We start from the raw sequence: 25748 nt of genomic DNA, 5'->3' as shown, positions 1-25748 counted from the left end.
CAGGCGACCGGCTGCTCCAGGCACGGGCACAGCAGCGGGGACAGTGCATGCTTGGGGCCTGCCTCGGGGACCAGCCATGCAGGGCTTTGTTTCCTGGTATTTAGGCAGCAGGCATGGGGGGCCACGACCCTGGAGTCAGGCACAGCAGCATGTGGGGGCCAGACCCTCCCAGACCCGCAATTAGAGAAAGCGTCCAGCACACCATGGACGTCTCCCCGACCACCACAACTCCGCTGCCTGGCCTGGCCACATGGAAACATTGTAGCTCCTGGGGAGGAGTCCAGGAGGCCGAAGGCTGAGGGCAGGGCCCATGGCTGACCTGCAGGGAGCAGCTCTGGAGTCAAACCTGCCTGCTTAGGAAGCGCTCTCTGCCGGCCTGGATCCCCTGGGGGCCAAGGGGAAGCTGCCTCGCCACCTGCACCCGGAGGCTCCTGAGGGAGGTGTGTGCTGGACAGGCCAGAGGGAGATGGGCAGAGCCCCAGTCCTGCCCACTGTGTCTCAATCCAGCACAACAGGGACGGGCATCCCCTCGTGCCAGGTGCCACCTGAGCAGGATGAGAGGCAGGCTGGGCATCTTCCCAGGCTCCAGAGCAGGCCCCTCAGCCACGCCATGTTCCTGTGGCTGACACTGTCCAGGCTTTGCCCCTGCAGCCAGAGGGCCTGGCACACCTGCTGGTGATGGGCATCCCCTCCCCTTGCCTGGCTTCTCTGGTTCCCTGTGAACAACTCCTGGTGCTGGGCATGTGCTACCCCATGCTTTGGGACCCAAGGGTGGCCTAGGGAGGCCCCTTCAGCACCAACAGCCACTGGACTCTCCTCTGCCTACCCACCCACAGCCTCAGTCCCTGGCCAGGGCTTCCCAAACCAGGGGCCACATGCTGACCCAACCAGCCTGCAGGACCCCATTCTCAGCAGGAGACGGGCATGGTGTTAAGTAGCCCCAGTGGCCCTGCCAGAGTCTCTGCCTTTGGAGTCAACTCACCCTCCTGATCTGGTGGCCGTGCCCAGGTGGCCCCACCCACGCCCCCCTAACAAGCAGCCTCTGGAGGCAGCAGCTTCCAGGAGCGTAGACCCTGCAACTCACGGGGTAGCTGTGATTCACGGTTGCCTCTTGAAATACATTTATTGAAGCCAAAGCAATGAATCATTTCAGAAGTGAGCAGGCACTTGCAGGTATCCGGGAGCCCCTGTGCAAGGGCACCCCCACCTTGGTGTTAGAAGCCCCTGCCCTGAGAGGATGAGGACAGGCAGGCAAGCTCCCAGAGGCCAGGAGGGCCGGACCTGCTTCCTGAAGGATGCAGGGCAGTGGTATCCACTTTCCGGGCAGGCAGAGGTCACACGCCCCAGGGCCTCTCTGGCCTGGCGGTCTGTGATATCGGTTAATAACTGCATAAAGGGAGGTCCTTCTGAAGCAGGTGCCTCTTTCAGCAGCTGTCACCACCTAGTCTGAGAATGACCTTGGGCAAGCAGCCTGCCTTGTGCCTCTTCTATCGTGAGACCTGGCCTTGACCTCCTCTGACTGTAACTCGCGCACTGTGCACCGGGCCGAGTGGGCGACTTTAGAAACCACCCTGGAAAGCCAACAACCAGGATCAAGCCACCACATCCCATCCTCAGCATGTCCCTAATACTGTCTCTCCTCTTCAGGGCCCCCGGCAGGAGGTGGCAGGTGGGACTCCTAGGTGCAGTGAGGCCCCTGGGTATGTTCGGCGCCCCAGGAGAGACCTTGCTAGCAGCTTGCCCACTCTCTCTCCCTGCCGCATTGGCCAGCCACAGGTCAGATGCCAAGGGCAGGGGCTGACAGGACATCAGAGGGTGGCGCCTTTGCCTCTGTTCCCTGGCTGCAGAGGCTCCGAGCTTGGCGTTTACAGGCTCACTGAGCCACTGCAGGCACAAGAACAGGGTTCTGTGCTTTAGGCCCGATTAGGGTTTGCATAAGGGTGGTTTTCATCTGTAAACATTTCTTCTTGCCTTGAGCACCTAATTCAGAAGCAAACACTCCTGCCGTCTGGGGGACGCCTTTCCTGACAGAATCTCCCTCTAGGCCTGAGATTTCAACTTACACCCCACACAAGGGCTGCAAAGCTCAGTGAGGTGTCCATGTACAGATGGCTGGGCCAGCCATAGAACGGCCCACTCCAGCCTGCTCCCTCACCAAAGCCTCTGGCTCCCCCTGGCTCTAAGGAAACTGGTCCTCGTCCCCCAGTACCTCCTTTCTCACAGATTCTCTGAAGTCAAGAGAAATCTCCAGGGAGCCGCTGAGGCCGAGGAAATGTAAGTGACAGATCAATCTTGCTTTGGATTTCTCCTTCTCCCTCCTGAACTCGGCTGGATTAGCATCTGGCAGAAACTCCCAGGAATCAATCTCAGATTTCCGGGACCTGAAATAGAACCGGTGATGGAGAGACCGGGCTGCACCCTCCTGGATGCACTCATGGATTTCCTCAACTCCTGCGATCCAGGAGGGGGCAAGAACGCATCGGGAGGCCTCAGAGGGCCTCCCTGCCACTGGACTGTGCCCTCCTGGGGACCTGCCCGGGAGCAGTGACAGATTCCACTGTCTCTTGTCATTTCCTGGAGCAAGTATTGAATAGATCCTGGGTTTAGACACTCCTGGGCACACAGGTCAGAGAGAGGGACATAATGTGGCCCCAGCAGAGAGGGAGAGAGAGAGGACCAGGAAGAGGCTGGGAGAGGAAAGAGGGATGGTGGGAGGAGGAAAGGATTGGGGTGGGGGGGAGAGAGAGAGGGGGGGGAGGAGAGGAGAGAGGAGAACATTTAAAAAGAAAGGAAGAGGGGGAGATGGGGGGGGCAGGCGGAGAGGCTGGGGAGGGAAGGTGGCACGCCACGTCCCCAGTCACGTCATTCTCTCCCCACTGATGTCAGAAAAGTTGGTTGAGGGTCCAGGCTTTCTCTGCCAAAGCTCCTGGTTCCTGCTCTCAGCGGGCGAGGCAAGGAGAGCAGTTCCCGGGGCTGCCGGCCGTTGCGATGTTACACAACCCCAACAAGCTGCCAATGTTTTTATATAATCCTCCGGTTCTCCCCATAAAACAGACCATAACACCCTGGCAAATACACTTCAATAAAGCTCTGTGCTATTACCGGGGCACGCCACCTTCCAGGAGATGAATCACTGCCGGAATGGCCAGGTGGCCGCTCCAGCTGAACTTCTCCTCTCGTGGCTACAGGAGAAAAGCAAAGACCAGAAAAGCCAGGGAGCTGGCCAGCCATCCCCAGGGAGCCAAGTGTTCCGTGGTGACCAGAACGCACTGAGGGGTCTGGGCGTGCTTATCTCTCCAAGAGTGAGCCACCAGCAGGCCAGATGGTCCTCAGCCTGGGGACACACTAGGCAGCCCCTTCAGGCTGTGGCTCAGAGGCCCACCTGCAACCCAGGCTCCCACATGATGGGCCCCCAAAGGAACCTGTCAGAAGACACCAATCTCCACCCCCAACACATGTGGCACAGGGCAGCACACAGATCCCAGCCCCCAGCCACCTCCTTTGTGACCCTGTCCCTGGCACTTCCTGGAAGAGGTTTGCTGGGGCTATCAATGCGGAAAACAGAACAGCCTAATGAACCAGAAGGGAGAAGCCCCTGGTAAAGTGGGCACACCCAAACATTCTCCTTCCTTCATCCTGGCGGGGGGGGGCAGCATTCCCTGTGTCCATCCTGCCCATCCCAAAGTGGAAAAGTACTCATTTCACTACTGTGGCCAGTGGCCTTGACCTACCCTGACACCAATGCTGACCTTCCCAGGGTCCCACAGAGCAAAGGACACTTTCAAGGCTTTGGGGACTCCCAGGCGCACAGCCTCCATCCATGTGAACAGTTAGCTCCTGCCCAGCCCTGCTGGACCCTGGACTTCATCTGTCCACACAGCAGCCAGGCCTCAGCATTTCCCTACCACAGAACTTCGTGGCACAAGCCCTGAGCAGCCCAGATGGGATTCTGTCTGGGTCAGGGGTCACAGCCTCAGTGGGTCCCCTGTGAGCCCCAGTGGCAAGGACAGGACATCAGCCATTTAGAGGGCAGCACCTGCCCCTCCCTCCACCTCTGCAGAAGGATGGGAATAAGCCTGACCTAAGCCCTGGGGGCCGGCAGCCTGCCCTCACCCCTGGACCCTGGTGCTGCCTGCTGCCAGGTAGATCCTAAGAACCTCTCCTGAAGTTCCCTCAAGTTCTCCTGGGGAGTTAAGTTTGAAGTCACTGGGTGGGAGGCTGGGGTCCTTCCCAAATGTTCACTGGAGGAATGAATGACTGAGTGATCATCCAGGCCAGCCTCTGCCAAAGGGAGGACTCTAAGAGCCCTCACCTCTGTCTGCCTCCGGGCCATTCACTCCCACGGACACACAGAGGGGCTGGTTCCAGCCCTGCGGCCTAGGGCCGGGGTGGGCGTGGGTCCTGGCCCCTTGGCCCAGCGGCGCGCCCCCACCGGACCCTGCTCTGGGCGCTCACCATTGAGCTGGTTGTAGACCACCTCCTCCAGGTGGTCCAGGCGCTGCAGGATGGCTTCGCGGTCGGCCAGCGCGCCCACCTTGGCGTGCCGGCTGCGCACCCGGCGGTCGGCGCCGCGCACGACCTGCACCAGCGCGGCAGAACGGTCCTGCAGGCGGCAGTACACGGAGAAGAGGACGATGCCCACGAACACCAGGATGTTGACCGTCAGCAAAGTTTTGATCTTCCTGGCCACCGCCATGAGTGCGGCTCGGGCGGGGCCGCCTCACCGCGGGGCATCCCCAGGGGCCTGGGCGGCGGCAGCCTGGGCGCGGCCGGCCGCTGAGGGGACCCTGGGCCGGCGGGCGGGCGCTGTCCCTTCAGCACCGCCGTCCGGCGTGCAGGGGCTGCCCGGGGCTGCGCGCGCGCGGCGCCGCCGGCATCCTCCGCAGGGCGCCCGCCCGGCGCCGAGCGGCCTGGCCCGGAGGCGCGCGGGGCTCGGCGGCGGGGCCGCTCCTCCCGCGCTCCTGCCCGCGCTCCTGCGCCCGCTCCTCCCGCCCCGCAGCCACGGCGCCGGTGCGCAGTGACGCGGCCTCGCGCTCATCAGCATGCACGCGGCGCCCGCCGCCCCGCCCGCCGCCCGCGGGACCGCCCGCCCGCCGCCGCCGGTGCGCGGCCCCGGCCCGGCCGCCGGGGAGCGAGGCCACGGGTGCCCGCGCGGCCGCGGAGCCCCGCCCTCCCCGCGCCCTTGCCGAGGCTTCCGCGCCAGCGCCGGGGATGAGCCCCAAACTCGATCCCGGCAGCCGGGCCCGCGCGGGTGCTGGACCAGACTGGCCACCCGCGTGGACCCCTGAGCTCCAGAGCCGGGGCAGATGGTGCAGGGGGGGAGCGGTCCGAGCCTCCTGGTCCTACGGGATCCACTCTCCGCCCCACTCTCTGGGGCTGTGGGGTGGGAAAGGACAGGTGGAGGCTGACCCACCAGGCCAGCGGAAACCCACCAGGAGAGGAAAAGTGAACACGGACCCAGTCCCCAGGTCATGCTCCTCGGAGCCCAGAATAGATGCACCATCCCCAAATCCCAGCTGCCCCATCTCTACTCTAGCCCCTCACCAGAATCTTGTAGATGAGCAGCTGGGGTCTGGAGAGGGAAGGGCATCAGCACAGGTATGCTCCCGTGGACATGCACACAGAGTCCAGAGCTGGGAAGCCCCAGGGGCCTGAACCAGCAGCCAGGGTGGTGAATTTGGTTCACAGGACATGAGCTCTGTCTGCTGGGCTCTCGCTGTGTCCCCAGTGCCTGAAATGACTTTTGACACATATTGATGCTCAGTAAATATTTGCTGAATGAACAAATGAAGGAGCATTTATTAGGAGCTTACTTTGTGCTGGGCCCTTGAAGTAGAGAGACAAGGAGGACCAGGCCCTGGGGTTTCACGGCTCTTGTCTTGGTGTGTGTGTGCATGTCTGTGTGAGTGTGTGCACACACGTCGGTACATATGTGTTTCTGTGTATGCATCTGGATGATATGCATGTATATGTGTAAGTGTGCGTATGTTTGTGTGCATGAGTGTGAGTGTATGTGCTTGCATGTGTCTCATGTATTGTGTGTGCTTGTGCCTATGTGCCTGTGCACGTGTGTTCATCTGTGTCAATGTGTGTGTGTCTCTGGGTGGCCACGAGCCCAGGTATGTGTGTGAGTGCACACATGTACATGTGTCTGCATGTGTTTGTGCGTGTGCCTGTCCACATGTGTGAGCACAGATGTGCATATGTGTGTATGGTGTGTGTTCAGTGTGCATGTATCTGTTCATGTGCTCCAGCATGTGCATGTCTCTGTGTGTTCATGGGTACATGTCTGCACACATGTGTTTGTGTGTGCATGTTCGTGTGTGCCTGTCTGTGCATGTGTGTGTGTTGGGTGGGACTCTGGGGGTCCTGGCACCTTGTCCTGTGCTCTCTACTCCAAACGTGCATGTCCGTGCAGAAGGCACCTCCCATCCACTAGGAGACTTCCTGCCTCTTGCCATTTGCTGACGGGAGCTGAGAGCTCCTTTCCCGGCTGAATCTCTCTTTCTTCTTGAGACATTTGTCTCAAAAAAAAAAATTCAGAGGACACTAGCAGGAAGGACCCAGCCACTGGGACCGTGGCCAGTGTGCTGCAGGGTGCTCACCGTGGTGGCGTGTTCCCAGATGGAGCCTGGGGACACTGTTTTAATCCTCCCTCCAGGAGATTCTCCAGATGCAGTGAGTCTGAGGGAAACTGGCCTGCTCCACTATTCCCAGTCCCTCCTTCAGAAATGCCATTCTCTTCTGTTAATGCAGTGCCCGGTTGTAGGACGTATTTTGCAAGGACCAGCTTTTGGCGTCACCACACAGAGCACCAGCATTGGCCTGCGCTGGCTCTGCACCCTGACTCACAGCCACCACACAGAGGCACAGACTTGCTTTACCTGATTTCCCATAAGAGGAAACTGAGGCAGCAAGGGAATAAATCCTTCCTCAAGGTCATGTCTATGGCAAAGCCTGGATCTGGGATTTAAGCCCAGACAATTTGGCTCCAGAATTGAATTTATTAGCCACTGCTACTTGAGACAAAAATCAAGTACTTTTCATTATATGTTTATTGAAAGCGAAGCTGAAGTGTTTTGCGGGGGAAAGCATTACTCTGCTCGTGTGGACACATCGTCCTGCCTTCTAAGACCTAGCAGGAGATGGTGCGTCCTACGCAGGCACCCCCATTTGGCTAACATTCACTGGACACAAGTGCCTGGGAGGAGGCTGGCTTGATGCTCTGCAGGTGGGGCCTTTGCCGCGAGTCAAACCAGAGCAGAGCCCCTGGACCCAGTACAGTGACAGGGACGAGGTGGCTCAGCAGGGAGCCACCAGCCCTGCTTGGTCATGGTGCCCACAGGGCCTTCCTCCTGCACTGCCCTCCATGGTGAGCCCTGGCAGTCCTGGACTTCTTGGGATGGCCAGTCCCTTTAGAGCCCCGAGGCCTTGTGTTCAGAGTGTCAAGAGCCTGATAGGGATACCACCTGGGGAGGCCCAGTGCCCCCAGGGAGCCACAGGGCCAGTCCCCAACACCCAGGTGCAGCACTTATGCCAGGCGTGGCCGCCGCAGGGAACACCCGGCCTGCCAAGGAGTGGGGTCCGGGCTGAGCCTCGGCTGTCTCACAGGCTCTGCTCAGAGGGCCATCTGAGCCGTCCTGCCTCTTCCCCTGGACCTCGGACAGAGCTGGGGTCGCCGTGCTGGTTCTCGTCTCTGCTACCATGAGAGGCCACAGTCTGCCTGGGCTTCGGGCGACTCAGGCGACACCCCAGCCTGGGGGCCAGGGTGGGCTCTGCTGGGTAACATGCGGCCCCTGGGGCTGTCCTGGCAACGGGCTGGCTGCCTCTCCTGCCCCGGGTCACCGTGCACAGGAAGGCTGCCCACTGGAGCCACTCGGGGAGCAGCCAGCAACCAAGGGAGAGCTGGAGGTCCCCAGCTGTCCCCAGCCACCACCATCAGCCATGGCAATGCCTGCTGGCCCCTCTCCTGATACCCTGGTCAGAGCAACTGGGTGGACCATTGGCACAAGGCCTGCCTGCTTGGCAAAGGACCCTGGGGATGGTCTGGTGTCAGGCGCCCTCAGCCCCACAGCCCCTCGCAGCCAATCAGCACTGTGTCCCCAGGGCTGACCATGTGATGTGTGATGGGGCTGGTGCTCAGCACAGCCATTTTATAGAGGGGACCCTGAGGCAATGACCACTGGGGTGCCCTTGGTGTCCCTGAGGAGACGGGACTCAGGGTACTTGTCCCTGCGAGCTGAGACCCTGTGGGAATCGAGACTCCACTGATGCTGGTGAAACGATTCCCCAAACCCCAGCAGAGCGAGTCCAGCAGCCACCTTCACGGGATGTTGCTGACCTCCAGGTGCTGAGCCCCAGGTTCTGTGCCCTGTCCCCACCCTGAGCCCCGACTCCTTGCAGCAGTCAGGTCTGACTGCAGGGCCCAGAGAGTCGGCAGAGAAGTCTGCAGCTGCTTCCTCCTTGGGGGGGCCACTGCTGGCCGCCCCAGTGACAGCTGGTGGCCCACAGCCCATTAACCTGCAGATGGCCGCCATCCTCAGGCAGGTGACGGGGCACAGCAGGCTGAGGAGCGGAGAGGAGAGAGCCACACACCCTGTAGGCCACCCCACCTCCTGCCTTCTCAGGAAGAAACGGGGCCCAGCAGGTCAGCAGAAGGAAGAGCTGTGCCCAGGGGAGAGGCAGAAACAGAGACAGAGATAGTGATAGAGATACAGAGACAGAGAGAGACCAAGATGGAGATTCAGAGACAGAGAAAGACAGAGATAGAAAGAGAAGCAGAGACAGAGAGAGATACAGGGACAGAGAGAGACAGAGACAGAGACTAAGACATACAGAGACAGAGACTGAGATAGTGATACAGAGAGAGACAGAGAGAGATAGTGATAGAGATACAGAGACAGAGACAAAGATACAGAGAGAGAGATAGTGATAGAGATATAGAGACAGAGAGAGACAGAGACTGAGATAGTGATAGAGATAAAGAAAGAGACAGAGATAGAGACAGAGATACAGCTAGATATAGACAAATACAGAGAGACAGAGACAGAGATACAGAGACAGAGATAGAAATACACAGAGATAGAGATGCAGAGACAGAGAGACCAAGACAGAGGTACAGAGACCAAGACTGAGATAGTGATACAGAGACAGAGAGAGACTGAGATAAAGAGACAGAGACCGAGATAGTGACACAGAGACAGAGAGAGAGATAGTGATAGAGATAACAGAGACAGAGACAGACCAAGATGGAGATACAGAGACTGAGACAGAGACAGTGATAGAGATACAGAGAAAGAGTCTGAGATAGTGATACAGAGACAGAGAGAGACTGAGATACAGAGACAGAGACCGAGACTGAGATAGAGATAAAGAAAGAGAGACAGAGATAGAGACAGAGATACAGCTAGATATAGACAAATACAGAGAGACAAAGATAGTGATACAGAGACAGAGAGAGACTGAGATAGAGATACAGAGAGACAGAGACAAAGAGACAGCTAGATAGAGACAGATACAGAGAGATAGAGACAGAAAGACACAGAACAGAAAGATGGAACTAGATACAGATATGGAGAGAGAGCTATAGAGCGACAGAGGCAGAGACAGAGAGACAGAGACCAAGATAGAGATACAGAGACAGAGCTAGATACAGAGACAGAGAGAGACTGAAATAGAGATACAGAGAGACAGAGACAGAGAGACAGCTAGATATAGACAGAGACAGAGAGATAGAGGCAGAGAGACAGAGACAGTGACAGAAATAGAAACAGAGACAGAGATACAGAGAGATGGCAACTGAGAGACAGGGAAGAAGAGAGAGTTGCCGGCCAGTAGACTGGAGTTTGCCCTTTTCTGCCATTTTTCTCCCCAAACATCCTAACAGGGTCATAGACTCTGTCCTTTCATCCCTCGGGCCCCAGCTGCACCGTGACTACAGCACCGTCCCTGTTCCTGGCAGTGACTGCCCACAGCCTGCCCACCCCGGCTGGCTGTTGGCAGAGGCTGGGGGCTGCGGTGTGGCCTGCCTTGGTTCGTGGAGTCCTCTTAGGAACATCAGCACGTGCCAGAGGCTGCTCAGAGTGTCCAGGGTGCCACCTGCCCCCCATGGTGGCCTTCAGAGGGGCATCCTCACTGTGCCCATTGTTTAGATGGGAAGTAGAGACACGGAGAAGGTCGGTCACTTGCCAGGGCCACCTGGGGGTGGGAGGAGGGGCCTCAGTCCAGCCCTGGTGCACCTGGGCTGCTGGCGCCAAGTGAGCATCCTGCAGCGAGTTTGTCCACCACGCTGAAGGAGGCCATGCCCTGCAGGCTGCGGGTCACCTGCCCTGGCTTCTCCAGATGGCCTGAGCTTCCTCATGACAACATGGCCACCCTGTGCCAAGAGTGCATGTTCTGAGACACAGCCAGGCAGGAGCCTTGGCGGCCAGGCAGGGCTGTGGCCACCACCCCACTGGCCCTCCATGGTGTATAGAAGACCCCCCCCCAGTGGCCTCCGTGTGGCCCTCCCTCTCCTGGCTGCGTTGCTCCGGCCTCCGAAGAAGAGGTGTTTCCATCCCAGCTTGATCTCTGCAGTGGCATTTCTAGGGACATCCAGCTGCACTTGGGCTTCACAGCTATGCCCCATGTAGGTGAGTCTCTCAGCCCCACCCTGGATAGAACCCAGTACCCTCCCCTTCCCTGACACCAGAGCTTCCATCTGCTCTGCAGCAACAAGCCTCTGGCCCATGGGAGCTGAGCAAGGGGCTCCTACTTGGTGACTGTCACTAGCAAGACCACGTGGCAGCCAGACAGTCCAGCACTAGGAGGGTGGACACACCAGGACAGCCGGTGGTCTCTCTGCAGGGCTGTACTAGGCCTGCAGCAGCCCTTGGTACAAATGCCAGGGAGGGGTGGCAGAGAGGGCACAGTGGCTCTGGTCCCCTAGGAGGGAGGGGGCAGGAAGGTCACGGTGGGCTCTGGTCCCCTGCGAGAGAGGGGCAGGGAGCAGTTCCCCATGGGCGCTGCCAGCTTTGTCCTGTCAGGCCCTGGGCTGTGGTTCCCTGGACCTGGGGCCTCTCTGATCTCGCAGGCCCAGGCCTCTGCTGAGGTCGAGAAGCCCCTCCTGGTGGGAGAAAGAGCTGCCACCCCTGGAGGCCGCTGCTCGGGGAGAAGGGCTGAGGCCAGGGAGCCCACAGGGTCCTGTGGAGAGACAGATCAAAGGAGACACAGTCAGGGCACTTATTCTAAAGGACTGGCAAACCCCAGATCTTCAGGTCCCCTCAGCCTAATGATGCAGGGAGGATCAGCATTTGATCTAGCCCTTGACGGTGGGACAAGACCCCCCCCACGTTAGGCAGGGTGGTCATGCTCCCTGGGCCATCGATTTAAATGTCAGTCCATCTGGATGCCCTCACGGTGACACCCAGAGCAACCGTGGCCACACATCTAGGACCACCCCCGATCTCTGACCCCTGGAGCCAGGAGCCCTCCAGCCTCCGGGAGCCTCCCTGTACCAGGCATGGCCCCGCAGACCCCTCGCCCAGCTATCCCCAAATCCCCACAACCCAAGAGCAGGCATCACCATCCTCCTGTGCTCAGGACTGGTCCCCAGGGGACATGGCACAAGCAGATCAGCCAGGGCCACCATGAGGTCCCATCAGGAGAGACGCAGATGAGGCCACAACCCCACAGGTGCAGCACGGTCCTGCAGAGAGCCAGTCAAGGGACACAAAGACCCAGTGCCACCAAGAGGAGGCAACAGCAGACTAGGTGCCAGGTCCTGACTCCTGCTCCAGAGGTGCCGGATGCCATCCCCGAGTGACACCAAGCCCTCTTCTCCCACGGCCAGTCTGGAGTCCCCAGCACAGCCCCTCTACCTCCAGCACCCACTCCGACCTGCTGTGCGTCCCCATCCCATCCCCATCCCGTCCCCATCCTCGTCACTCCTGCCTCTCCACAGTCCACCTGCTCCTCTTCATCTGTCCACACCTGCTCTCCTGCCCATCCACCAGGCAGGCTTCTCGTCTGCCCAACCCTGGACACCATTCAGGTCCTTGGAAGGAGGCATGAGAATCCCCAGCCCTCACGCGGCTCCCTGCTGCTCCCTCACTACACCACAGCTCTCTGGGTCTTGGTAGGCAGGGTAGGAGCAGCCAGCTTGCTCCCACTTACCTGGGGCATGGAAGGGCCGCGTCCCCAGGGAAGGGCTCAGGAAAGGAGGCTGGGCACCCCTGGCCTGGAGGCTTTGGATCCTATCAGAGCCGGCACCTTGGAGACGTGCATAGCAGAGAACTGGGAGCTCCACCATCGGGAGAGGGTGTGGGGATGTCCCCTCTGCCAAGGGCACAACCAGCCCCAAACCCAGAGCACCTAGGGGTCTCACGAGCAAAGCAATAGAAGTTCTTTTCCTTTTCTCAGAACCATGTCCTCGTTATTAAACTGGTTTGAATTGGCATTGGGGACAAGAACGGAGCTTTCAGCCATAGGGAGAAGGTGGCCCTAGAACGTTTTCTCATTTCCATCCACTCTTCTGTTGGCAGTGACTTCAGTGTCCGCTGACCCGCCCTCACTGGCCCCTGGAAAGCCCTGGACGGGCATAACTGGTTTCCCAGACCCTCTTCTAGCAGGTGGCCATCCCCCAGGCCATGTAAGCAGGAGGAGCCTGAGGTGGTGACGCCCCAGGGTCAGTCAGTGGCTCCCAGCCTCTTCCATATGACTGGCAAGAACCGCTGACCATCATCACTCAGGACCACAGACCAGGACAAGGCTGGGAAGGCTGGGTGAGCTGCCTGCAGTGGCCCCAGGGGCCTGGCCGTCCATGACGGGACTTGGTGGGAGAAGCAGAGGCTCAGGAAGAGGCTGGATGCCCTCTGAGGCCAGCTCTGGGCAGGGGCAACTCTGCTGGCAGCCCCGGGCAAGCCCTGGGGCTGTGAGATGCGAGTGGTGGTTCTGGAGGGTCCTTCACCCAGAAGAGGTCCCCCCCAGCATCCTCTCCGACCCTGGCTTTTCAGGGGACTCCCCAAAGATGAGCCACTCAGCAAAGCCACCAGGCAGGGTCCCCAGGGCCACTGGTACATACGAGGATGCTGGGTCCCACTCTGGTCACCCGAACCAGGCTCACACCCCTCACGACCAGACGCCCTCGGTGCCTCAGGGTGGTCAGCCCGGCCCTCACCATGGCAGCCCTGATCACTCTCTGCCATGGCCAGTGGTCAACAGACACCCGCCTGAGTGAGAGGCGCTTACCATCTCTGTGCCTCGCGCACAGCAGTGCCTGGAGGGACAGAGGAGCTCCATGCTCCCCAGGCTCCATCCCAGAAGGGTCTCACCTGGGAGCCTGGCCTGCCACCACCCCCAGGCCTCACGGACACATTTCCTTGTCACACCTACATCCCTTATCAGATGCCATATCCCCAGAGGAGCAGCTTTCTGGTGTCCACGGCAGGCATCCACACGGCCCCATCTGGGCCTCAGCATCCACAGCAGGTGTCCACATGGCCCAATCTGAGCCTCAGCATTCACACAGCCTGATCTGGACCTCAGCGTCCATAGCAGGTGTCCACACAGCCCAATGTGGGCCTCAGTGTCCACAGTAGGCGTCCACATGGCCTTTCCTGGGCCCCGGCATCCTTGATGCAAAGGTCTCCCTCCTGTGGCCTCTATGGGCACCTGACTCCAGCTCCCCAGGGCCTCGCTGTGCTGCTGGGCTGGTCCCTCACAAAGTTGGCCTACATTTCAGTTTCAGGGTGAGGCTAGTTCCTGTGTCCAGGGCTGGCAAGAAGGGGAGCTGCAGGCATCTTCCCTGGGCAGACAGGGGTGAGGGTCATAAGCCGTGGTCATGCCGGGAGGCAGAGTCGCTGTGGGGTTCAGTTAGGAGCTGAGGGCTGAGCTGGGGTCCCAGTGAGCACCAGGGCCCTCAGGAGGCTCTGGAGACAGTTTAGAGAGTGGGGACCTTGCGGTGACTGGGCCCTTCCCTGGGCAGGGCAGAGGACGAGGGGGCCTGGGGCAGGCCCGGGGAGGTCAGGGCACTGCACATGCCCACCAGGGCGAGCCTGGTGGAGGGGCAGCTGGGGCCAGGCTGAGTGGGCCAAGCTGACTGGCCAGCACTAGGGGCTCGGCTGCCTGCTCTGTCCCCACCCATTAACCAGCTGTATGGGAGAAGCAGTGTTCTTTTGCATAAACCCAGGAAAGCGTGGTCGCAGTTCCTGCCCCCCCTTGCTGAGTGGGACTTGACATGGCCAAAATGGTGCATGGGAGAGGAGCAGACCCACCCTGGCCTCACCAGTCCTCACCCGCTCTCTGTGTGCCCTCACACTGCAGCCCTTTCCCCCTGGGAACCCTCACATCATGGTCACATGGCAGGCAATGGTCATAGGAGCTGGCCCACCAGGGCTTCCCCATTCTGACGCTCTGTCCAGATAACTTAGAGACTAGTACTGTGTCTCTGATGAAGCCAGGCCCTCTGGGCCATCATATGTAAAGTTTCTCTATCTGCAAATAAGAACAAAGAAGGTCAACTTGGGAGCTTCCCTTCAGCTGTTGCTGGTCCCCTTCAAGGGCACATTGGCCAAGATGAAGAAGGCAGACGGAGAACAGAGGTCACACGAGGGCAAGCCAGGGGTGCCCACTCTGAGCGCCTTTCAGAGCCAGTTCCTATGCATGACTCCATGGTGGCCCTGGTCACATGTGGCCCTCTGGGGCTCAGGAGGCCCTCAGACACCAGATGTCACCTGGCTTGTTGCTGGGCTAAGCAAACCCTCTAGAACAACCTGTGACACACTCCTAAGATCTACCCCGGCCTCGAGGCTTGGGGGGTCGGGGCTGCGGGTTTTCAGATCTGCCAGTGCTGGCTGGGCTCCTGCCAGCTCTCACTGCTGTATAATTTAATCTAATTGATCAATTAAATCCAGATAATCTTTAAACAAGCTGTAATAACAGTTATATAATTTCAGTACTACATATAATTTCCCTAACAACTTTATCAAAGGACACTCACCAGGACTCGCCGTCTGCTTTTTGGGAACCGCGGCCTCCAGAGCTTTGAACCCAGGGAGCAGGTGGTCCTCCAAGTGGGAGTGGAGGTAGGGACTCCCCAGGGCCTCGCCACCTGGGAGGCAGTGGCTCTTCCCGTGTTGCTTAGTAGAGATGTGAAGGGATTTGCCTGCAGCTATGTCGCAGTCACCTCTCACTCCAGCGCTGCTCCATAACAAAGAGTCCCCAGACACAAAGAGGCACTTTGCTCATGCACCCATGGTTGGCTATAAGTCAGTGGTCACTCTGTTCACTTCTCCCAGGCTCTCTGGGTCTGGCCTCAGGAGAGAGGGCCAGCCGTTCTCCAGGAGGCTGTTGCAAGGTGAGAGGGGGTGTGTGTCATCAGGCTTCCTGTGACTGTAACTTAAAAACAGGAAAGCTTCATTTTGAGTCACAGTCTCAGAGGTTTCTGTCCATGTTCGACTGGCCTGGTTGCTTTGGGCCTGTGGAGGGGCCGCGCATCGTGGTGGGAGTGTATGGTAGAATGAGTGGCAGAGGGAGGGGCCCGGGGCCCTGTCCCCTCTGGGGCTCACCCCCACCACCTGACTTTCTCCAACTGGGCCACCTCTAAGGGCCGGCCTCAGCCCCAGAGGCTGGCTGCCCGCCTCCAGCACTGCAAATCCAGAGGGGAGCTGGGAGCCGTGTGAGAGGCTCTGGTGCTTGTCTTATCTGCCCTAGGATGACTCCCTGGACATTGTGGACTTGGGTGGAAGGGGTCCCTGACGTACAGGGCAGAGGACCCAAGGGGCAGGAGACGGTTCCCCACAAACACCATTGGCCCATGTGAGGCCAGATTGTAGACTGCAGACTGATGCTGAGTGACCGGAGCAGGACCTGGAGGAGGAAATGAAGATCTAGGCCTGGACAGGCCAGTTGCTAGGCATAAGCCTCAGAGAGGTGTTGGCCGCCAGTGCCCTCTGAGGCTGCAGGAGAGTCCATCCAGTGTGCTGCTGGTTGCTACTGGCAATCCTCAGTGTTCCCAGCAGTCCTTGTTTCTGCTGTGTCCTCACCTGGCCATCTTGTCTTATGCATGTGACTTTGTCCAGGTTTCCCATTCTTATAGGGACAACAGGCCCACTGGATCAGGGGCCAGGCCACCTCAGGGTGGCCTCATCTTAATGACATCTACAATGTCTATTTCCAAACGAGGTCCTAATGTTAGAACTCCAGCCTATGGGCCTCGAGGACACTGCTAACCACAGTGGCCATTTAGGAGCCTCAACCCTGGGGAGGTCACGTGAGCTCTCTGGGGCTGCCTTCCTTGTCTGAATTATGGGTGTTATTCCACCAAGGTTCCGAGGACTTCAGAACACACTGTGTGGGCTGCTCCACCATCAGCAGAACCCAGTACATATCAGCACCAGTACTGTTGATGGCCCGGGTCATCTACCCCCATGGGAGCCCCCCTCAGCTCCACATCCTGCCCCAGAATTCCTCCCATCCCCACAGCCAGGCCCAGGAGGGCGTCTGCTCCCCCTGGGCCCAGCACCCAAGGCCCCCTGGCATCAGCAGCTGCCCCTTCACCCACTGCAGAACAGGGAGGGGCTCAGAACACAGGGCTGTGGTGTATTCCCATGGCTCCTCCTTAAATACAGCAACAAAGCTTTCATTAATTCTCCATAAGTGTAAATGTTCCCACAGGCTCCAATTACAGGCTTCTGTGGAACTGAGTTTTCCCAAATAAGTACCATTTTAATTTGAATATAAACTCATTGCTCAGCAGGGCTGCTAGGATTCCCAAGAGCCAGGCCTGGACAAGAGAATAGCCTGGGCCCGAGGCTCCTCTTCCCCTGAGCCCCTCCTCCCCTGAGATGCTCCTTCCTTGAGCCCCCTCTAGGCTCCTCAGCACCACCACCATCATCATCTTTGCCTTCATCACCATCAACTTCTTCACCATCATCACCATCACCATCATCACCATCATTACCATCACCATCACCATCATCATCACCATTACCATCCTCCTCATCATCATCATCTTCACCATTACCACCATCACCACCATCACCTCATCACTATCAACAGCATCATCACCACCATCAAAATACCTTCACCATCACTATCATCATCATCATCTTCTTCACCATTGATATCATCACTGTCATCACCATCACCATCATCACCACTACCATCACCACCAACATCATTATCATCACCATCATCACCATCTTCATCACCATCACCATCATCACCACCATCATCATCTTCACCTTCATACCATCATCTTCACTATCATTACCATCAACATTATCATCATCACCATCATCTTCATCATCATCACTATCATCACCATCACCATCATCACTTTTAGCATTATCACCATCATGTTCTTCATCACCACCACCATCATCATCTTCACAACCATCACCATTATTACCATCACCATCACCACCATCATCACTATCATCACCATCTTCACCACCATCACCATCATCACCATCACCAACATCATCACCATTACCATCATCACCATCACCACCATCATCATCTTCACGACCATCACCATCACCACCATCATCATCTTCACGACCATCACCATTATCACCATCACCATCACCACCATCATCACTATCATCACCATCTTCTTCACCACCATCACCATCACCACCAACATCATCACCCTCATCACCCTCATCACCATCACCACCATCACCACCATCATCACCATCATCACATCACCATCACTAGTGTAAGGTCAGGCAGCAGCGACCAAAAAGAGGCAGATTTTAAAAGGCTGCTGAGGGGGCTGGGGATGTGGCTCAAGTGGTAGCGCGCTTGCCTGGCATGCGTGCGGCCTGGGTTCGATCCTCAGCACCACATACAAACAAAGATGTTGTGTCTGCCAATAACTAAAAAATAAATATTAAAAAATTCTCTCTCTCTCTCTCTTAAAAAAATAAAAATAAAAAATAAAAAGGCTGCTGAATGAGGCTTTATTGAGATTTCGCTCCCAGGCAGAACCCTCAGACCCACAGAGCGAGTCTAAGGAGAAGTGCACGGGGGCTCGACGGAATGGAATTTTTATTGGGCTTAGGGCAGAAAGGGAGGGCTTGGGACAGGAAAGGGGGTTTTTAGAGTCCCTTTTCCTACTGGGTTTGGTCAGGGGAGCTGGCTAAGATCCAGAATTGGCCAGGAGACCCCACTGATTGACAGGTAGTTCTGTCAGCACCTGGTTAGTGGTTCTTTTGCATGTGTGGGTTGCTTGGTGCTTTCTCAGCCAACCTCAGAACTGACCTAACAACCATTATCATCATCACCACCATCACCATCATCACCACCATCATCACCACCACCATCACCACCAACATCATCACCATCATCACCATCACCACCATCATCACCATCACCATCATTATCACCATCACCATCATCACCACCATTGCCATCACCACCATCACCATCTCCATCATCACCACCATCACCATCATGGTCACCACCATCACCACCCACCAGCACCTGCACCGTCATCATCACACATACACAATACACCACCCTCTCTTTCTAGCTTCATTTTAGTTCCTCTGGCCACCCCGGGAGCTTCTCAGAACCTCCAGGTGCTGCCAGTGTGTACAAGTCCTAATCCATACAATGAGTCCAAGCTGAGGAGTGTGGGGTGGATGAGTGGAGCAGGGTTAGAGTCTTCAGAGTACCACATGCACGGTCCCCAACAGGATGAGTGTGGCTAGCTCTCGGTCATCAGCACCATTACCATCATCACCTTTAGCATTATCACCACCATGTTCTTCATATCCCCTGGGGAAGCATGTCTGATAGGCCAGTGTCCACTTTCCCTTCCTTTGTGGCAGGTTTCTGGAGGAGCCATCTACTCTACATCCTCTGGTGGACCTGAGGCTGGCCAACCCTCAGCCCCAGAAATAGTCTACAGCCCTTCCGGCATGTTGGCACATCCCAAGCCCAGGGTGGGCTCTAGGGTGGCCCTTGGCCTACATCAGGCCAAGGTGACTTATGCTCGGACATTTCTAGAAGGTGGCTAATGGGCTCTTCTTCCATCAAGTTTGTGCGTCTAGTGGGAGAGGGGTGAGGAGTGTCCAGGATTGTTCTCACCAACAACGAGGAGCTGGGGCAGAGGGAACGCTGGGCAGAGGGAGCATGTGGGCTGGAGATGCCCATCCTGGGTGCCGTCTGCATCCACCACAAACCCACAGCCCACTTCCTGCCTTCTGAGTCAGGTCCCATCCTGCACCAGCGCCTTGGCCTGCTCATTTCCTTCCCACGGTGACCTTCCTGGGAAGGTCAGCCAGTCTGGCTTCTGCGGGGCTCGGAGACTGCCATGTCCACTCAGCTCTGAGGTGATGAGCCACCCACCTCCATGACATGGTGCACAGGCTGGTGTCAGCCGAGTTGCCTCAGGGGAGAAGCGAGCAGTGGCCTCTAAGGTCCAGGCCTGCTCTGTTCACTTGTCCAGCTGTGCTGGTGCCTGGGCTGAGACTCTCAGGCCACAGAGACCCATATTCCTTACCTCCTGCTTCTCCACGGTCTGTGCCTGGGGACCCTGAGCTGAGCCCTGCTGTCCCTGAGGAGCAGGCTGGACTGGGCTCCTGGAGACTTGGGAGTGAAGCCTGGGGGGCTTCTGCAGAGCAGCCAGCACAGCCCGTGACAGGCAAGGGGCAAGGCCAAGGGGCCACTGCACAGGGACTCGCACGAAGACCCTGGGGCTCTGCTTGTCTGCCCGGCGCGAGGCAGTCCCCAGGATCCCATCTCCAGCCCCTCTTTGAGGATCCATGCGGCTCTCTCCTCCTGGCCATGTGGAGCAGGGTTTGGAGCCAGCTTGGACGTGCCCCCAGGCTGTGTGCTGGAAGCCCGGCCCCAACTCAGGTGTTCAGGTAGCAGGACCTTGAGAGCTAGGGACTCTCAGGAGGTGACAGTACCGGCACCAAGCTCCTGAACTTTTCCCTAAAGTGTCCAGCTTCAGGTGCTTGTTATAGAAACAGAAAGTGCCCCACAGCATGAGGTGCCACTGCAGAGGTGCTTGTTCCCAGAGCCTTCTCTACCCAGTAGGGTGGGGCCTTCGTCTTTGCTGGACTCTGTCCCTGGGGTGCCCGAGTGGGGCATATGGGAGCCTTGCTTGTGTGACCTCTCCCTCTTGGAATTCCAAGGACATTCCTGTCCCTCCTTCAGTAGGAGAATCTCTCCAGCAGGCCAGGGCTGGATGCAGGCAGCAGCGGGTCAGCCTTCTGTCCCCAGGAGCCCTCAGTCACCCCTCTGTCCCCAGGAGCCCTCAGTGTGTCCAGTGGGGCATGGAGCCTGGTGGCCACAGGGAGTCAAGACAGCCCCAGGCCCAGTGTCATCCACCCTCCTGTTCCTGTTAACCTCCATGTCCTTCTCCCTCCATCTCAGGAGAGTTGGAACAGAGGCCCTGGACTTGCCTCCCACGTGGTCCCTGATCCTCACACAGGAACAGACTCATGTGCTCAGGACAGGCTGCTCTACCTGGGCCCTGGCTGCTCAGCCTGCCCTGCGACGCCCCACTGGCCCTGGTGGCCCAACAGGACCAGGGCAGAATCACCATCTCTTATAAGCCATGATGGGCCACAGACCTTGGGAACAGCGAGAGCAGAAAGAGGAGCCTAGCGACCCTGGTAGCCAGAGACCCCCCCAGGTTCTGCCTCCCCACCCCTGCTCCCCTGCCCGCACCTCCCGGCCCTGCACCAGGCTCACCAGGCCCCAGCTGATGGCAGGAGGTGCTGGAAGGGTGGAGTGGCAGCGGAGCCAGCCATATGCTGCTTCCCTGGGAAGGTTTCTCAAGTGGATGGGTCCAAACCCCTCTTCCTGCCAATATCCCAGGCCTAGCTTCTCTACCTCGCTGGTCCAAATGCTTCCCGCCGCCTGCCCCAGCGCAGGAAGGAGGGAGGAAGCAGAAATACAGCAAGCAGGGGCAGCACTCTGGGCGATGGCACCCGGGGACAGTTGGGGTCTCACGAGCCTCTGGAGGAGGGGGGTGGTGCTGGAGAACAGCTTCCACTCCTGGAAGGTCACATTGGAGGGGGTCACACCAGGGACCACATCTACTGGATAAGCAGTGACCGTGATAGCCGTCCCCGGCTGTGGTCAGGAGGCCCAGCTCCAAAGGCCTCTGCCCAGCTTCTCCCGGCCCAGCCCAGGGCTGTCCCAGAGGGTGCACACGGGCCGCTGGTCCCCTCGGGAGCACTTGGTCTTAGCTCCCCTCAGGAATGGCTGCTGGGCAAGGGTTGGGCCCAGAGGTTCTGTGCAGGGTGGGGGGACTCTGGGGGGGGGTCCTGGACACAGGGATGGCACTGCCCAGGCTCCCCTGCTGCCAGGTTGGCCCTGTAGTGGGCTCTGAGCCTGGGCATGGGCAAGCACATGGCCTCCCTCCCTGGCAGGACCATGCAAGTCCTCACACCTCTCCCCTCTGGTTGTTCCCAACCTGGCTAGATAAAGAGGACACGAAGGCTTAGAGGAGGATGGACCCACAGGACAGGCAAGGTTCCTGGGGCCCTCTGAGACAGCCAGGGCCACCTAGGGCCAAGCCCACACCTTCCCACAGCCATGTGCAGGAGACAGGCAGGAGTGTCTTCAAAGCCCAAGCAAACGGCCATTCGTACTCAGCCATGAGGTGGGGCTGTGCCCAGCAGCTGCTCCGGGCCAACATTGGGAGGGTCAGTCAAGACCTTCCCTGTGGCAGGGGCTTGGGTGGCACCCAGACGTGTCCATTTCTATAGCTTGTAAGCTCAGGCTGGCGAGTCCAGGTCTGGTTGGGCAGGGCCCCTGGGCCACACTTGGGCGGCGTGGGCCTCCTGGGCTTACTCTGTGGCAGGGACTGGACAGATGCTCCTGCCAAGGCCAGGGGACCTCGGGGAAAGGCTCCAGCTCTGGTTGGCTCTGGTGGGATCTGGGGAGATGAGTGTAATGTCCAGGACCAGGCACCCGGAACCCTGGGCTCAGAGCCAGCCAGCACGGGGAAAAAGGTATGACCAAGCCAAAAGGTATGACCAAGCCGAAAGCAGACGTCCCACTGGAGACCAGGAGGGCCCAGGGCTGGTGCATGTGGCACAGTGGCAGGGCACACAGGAGGACAGGGTCTCCAGGATGAAGAGCTGCCTGTCCCTTGAGTCCTCTCTTGAGGCCCACCCCCTCAGGGAACCCCTCCTGCGTGGGGCCACTTGGTCTCAGGCAGCTGCCACTTCCAGGCTCCACAGAAGGCCTAGCCTGACCGCCAGAGTCCAGGGCAGGACCTCTCTTCCCCGCCTGGGGGAGGATGAGGCTCTGAGGCCACCTGGGCTTGAGATGGGCGGGAGGGAGTCCGTCCCTTCCTGGTGGAGCTGTTCCGAGCTCCGGGCAGCGGGGCTGCTTGCTCTGCCTCTGGCTGCAGACCCTTCCCACCAGCCCCCTCCCTTGCCACTTGGTGCAAATGGATTTTGGTCACTTGTGACCAAAGCACCCTGAGGCCCACAGAGCTGCCCAGTGGGCTGGGCCTGTCCTTCTTGGCTGCGACACGCTCTGTACCTACCTGGAGCCCTCCCAGCAGCTGAGCCCTGGAGCACGACCCAGGTGTAACATAGGTGTGACCTGGGTGTGCTCAGGAACAGGTGGGGCAAGGCTGGCCCTACGATTCCCTGACATCTGGTCCAAGGGTCTTCTGGGATCTCCAACCCCTCCTGTTTCACAACTGTCATGTCCCTTGGGGGCTGCTGCTGCTCCTGCAAAAGTGATGATCTCCACACCGGCTATTGACACCCTGCTGGTCTTACAGGCATTGTTCTCTGGCAAGAGTGATGTGTGCTTCAGAAAATGCCAACGGCCTGTTCCATTGGTCTAGCTGTGGTTTGAGTGTGGCCTGCATGTGTCCCTAAAGGGCCATGTGAGGTGGTGGCACCTCTAGGGACTGATGGAGGTGACTAGCTCACTGCTTCAGTCCTTGGAAGGGGCTGGCATGGTTCTCCTGGGCCCCTGCGGCTCCTCGAGCTGGTGATCGGGTGTGAGCCTGGCTGAGCCCTCTTGCCTCGGCCTCAGACCACGGGGGTGAGCGCCTCAGACCACGGGGCTCCTTCCTGCTCCTCCACCAGGCCTGAGGCCACCCGTCGGCCCTCTCAGAGGTGGAGCAGGTGGGGCCGCCCATCTGGCTCAGCCCCAGAACTGAGCCCCAGCCTCGGGCTGTACCAACAGCCGCTGAGCCAGCCTCCATCCCTGGCTTTTTGTAGGTCCTTCAGGGTCCCCACACGTAACACAGGCCAAAGCCCCCACAGACCGTGACCTCCTCTACATTCCCCTGGGGCCACCCCTGCCTGGGTCCCCAGGTCCCCATGTGTCCACCAACCTCCAAGTGCCCAGGAAACAGGCCTCCCTCCTCTGGTCCAGCTGGGGCTCTCAGGAGCTGGATTGAGCTGGAATTGAGTCCAGTTCCCACCCACAGGGTGTCCCCTTGAAGGGTGTCTAGCGGCTCCCTCCTCGGCCCACAGGTGAGCCTGCCCTGCATAGAATCTGCCTATAGAGGAAGATGGCCTCGCCAGCCTTGTCTCTGTGGGGATAATGTCCTGCCCAGGCGGGGAACTTCCTGGGACCCATTTTACCTTAATGAAGAGACAGAGGCAGGTGGCCTGACAGGCGCCTCCTGGCAAGTCCGCCTCTCTCTGAACCTCCTGGAAGGTGTCTGGAGCGTGGGCAGCCGAGAAAAGCAGGGACGCCCCCGCTCTGCCTCGCATGGCCTGCCCGGCTGTACCCGCTTCCCAGGGAGCTGGTGCCGCCGTCTCAGCCCCGCCATCTGCGCCCTGAGACTGGGATCCGTGGTGTTTGCTTTCTGAAACTGCGTGTGCGGGGTCTGAGGCTGGCAGCCGCTGTGTGTGGCAAACTGCGCTTCCTGTCATATGTCCCTGAGGCACCAGAACAGCTTGCGCTGCGTCTTTGAAAACAAACCAGAGAGGGAGGGGGTTTTCCGGGCCTTTCCCCCGAAGGCTTCTGGAAGGACCGGAGGTGCTATCTCACCTGGAGCCAGGTGTGCCCAGGGCACTGCCAGGCCGCTGTGGAAGGGGCACATGCAGGGCCACGCCTAGGGCCTCGTGTGGAGCCTGAGCCCTGGGCAGCAGGAGCCCTAGCCCTCGAGGCCTGCTCAGCCCAGTGTGCAGCCCAGTGTGCAGCCCAGCTCTGCCTGGGCTCCGGGACCTGCTGAACAGGGGGACACCGTGTGCTTGCTGCAGAGCCATAGCCCTGGGAGTGGAGCACAGGGTGGGGGGGCTTCCACTCCAGGGGAGCTAAGAGCAGGGCTGCTCCACCCCAGTCAGTGCTGCACTGGGCAGAGGGGCCGCCTGAGCAGGCCCGGCCCATTCCCCGCTGCCCTGAGTGCACCTCCGTCTCCTCGGGCTGTGTGGGGCAGAACCAGCAGCACCCAGAGGATCTTGGAGCAGCTGCTGTAGGCTGCATGGTAGCCGCGTGGGGTGCGGAGGGGCCTGGCTGGGCTTGGGCTGGTCACCAGCTGTGAAGGCAGAGGCCAGCGGAAGGGTTGGCCGTGCCTGTGTTTGGGGTCCCCTCTGCCCTCTCATCAATTTTCTGTGAACTTAACCCACCTGAGCAACAGTGCATCCTTCTTAGATAAGCTCGCGGTGTCCACTTAGGACGATCCTCCCCTGCTCCCAGGCCAAGTCCTACCCTCCTGCAGACGGCTCAGCTCAGTTTGTCCACTCTGAGCTGGTTTCTCCCTGTGTGTGCCAGCAGTAGTCAGCTATCTGTCCAACCCACTACCCTCTTCCCAGAGCCCAGCTTGGTGTGGGGTACACAGGGTGCAGCTGTAGACAATGATGTCTGCCTTGTGACCTTGCAGCGAGGCTGCCTGTCATGGTTTGGGCCAGAGGCAAAAATAGGAATCTCCTGGGGATTTCTGGGAAATCTTGGTTCTTCTGACTTATGTGTTGCCCTTTCTACTTCCTGTTTCAAATGAGGATGTGATGGTTGGGGGTGTATCAGCCACTCTTCAGTGGCGAGGTCTAAAGGCCCTGGCTGTGATGGTAGTGCAGGGGAACCTGAGGTCTCCCAACTCCTCAAGCAGCTGTCTGGGCCCTGCAGTGCCTATTTGCCTGCTTGGCTAAGCTGCTGTACTCGGGTTTCTGTCTGATGCAATTGGGCATAATCCCAGATGGTTGCTGTCTCTGGGACCCACCCCTCGGGTTCACAGACCATGGCACATGGCAGATGACTGCCCAGGCTCTGGCCTCAGCCTCCTGGCCTCTGACCAGTGGCCTGGTCCTTGCTAAGGAGCCCCAGGGATACTCAGCCCTCCAATCCAACGATGAGGTGAGCCACGTGGGCATGTCTCCCCCAGCAGGAAATCTCCAGGCTGAATTGGAGCTGGCCTGGGGTCCTGGTGATGGCTGTGGCCAGCGTGGCAGGGAGGAATCTGTCCACCTGCAGAGACGCCCCTGCTCCTGAGGTCATCCGAGTGGGCAGAGCAGAGCTAGAGGCTGGTGGCTGAGAACAGCAGGGTGCAGTGACATGGTGGGGCCTGTCCTTGAACGGGGACAGGGACGCCGCAGGAGGCCTCTGCAGGCACACGTCTCCACCAGCCACACTGGCTCCCTTCTCCAGTTTGAACAAAGGGCCATGTGTCCTCTTCAGGTTTGTGTACCAGCCCCTGCGGGGCCCGGGCCCCACCAGCACTGCAAGCTCCTGCTCCCCTCCCACTCTCCCAAGCACCGTCTTCTTTGGAGCAGGGTAGAGGGGCCTGACCTGAGCCTTTGAGGCCAGCGTGCACAGGTGACTTCAGGACA

At 58.9% G+C, this 25748-nt stretch overlaps 1 protein-coding gene across 1 annotated transcript in view; it reads right to left on the bottom strand.

The window, feature by feature from the left end:
- Positions 1–4696, bottom strand: part of Galnt9 (polypeptide N-acetylgalactosaminyltransferase 9) — a 60951-nt gene extending 56255 nt beyond the window's left edge. Inside the window, exon 1 of the mRNA XM_027952041.2 lies at positions 4456–4696. Within this exon, the coding sequence (XP_027807842.1) occupies positions 4456–4696 (241 nt within the window). The remainder of the gene's footprint in view (positions 1–4455) is intronic.
- Between the last annotated feature and the right edge of the window lie 21052 nt (positions 4697–25748).

Source organism: Marmota flaviventris, chromosome 1 (assembly GCF_047511675.1).
Source record: "Marmota flaviventris isolate mMarFla1 chromosome 1, mMarFla1.hap1, whole genome shotgun sequence".
Lineage (NCBI taxonomy): Eukaryota > Metazoa > Chordata > Mammalia > Rodentia > Sciuridae > Marmota > Marmota flaviventris.
The sequence above is the reverse complement of the archived record's forward strand: the minus strand, read 5'-3'. Positions and strand labels throughout refer to the sequence as shown.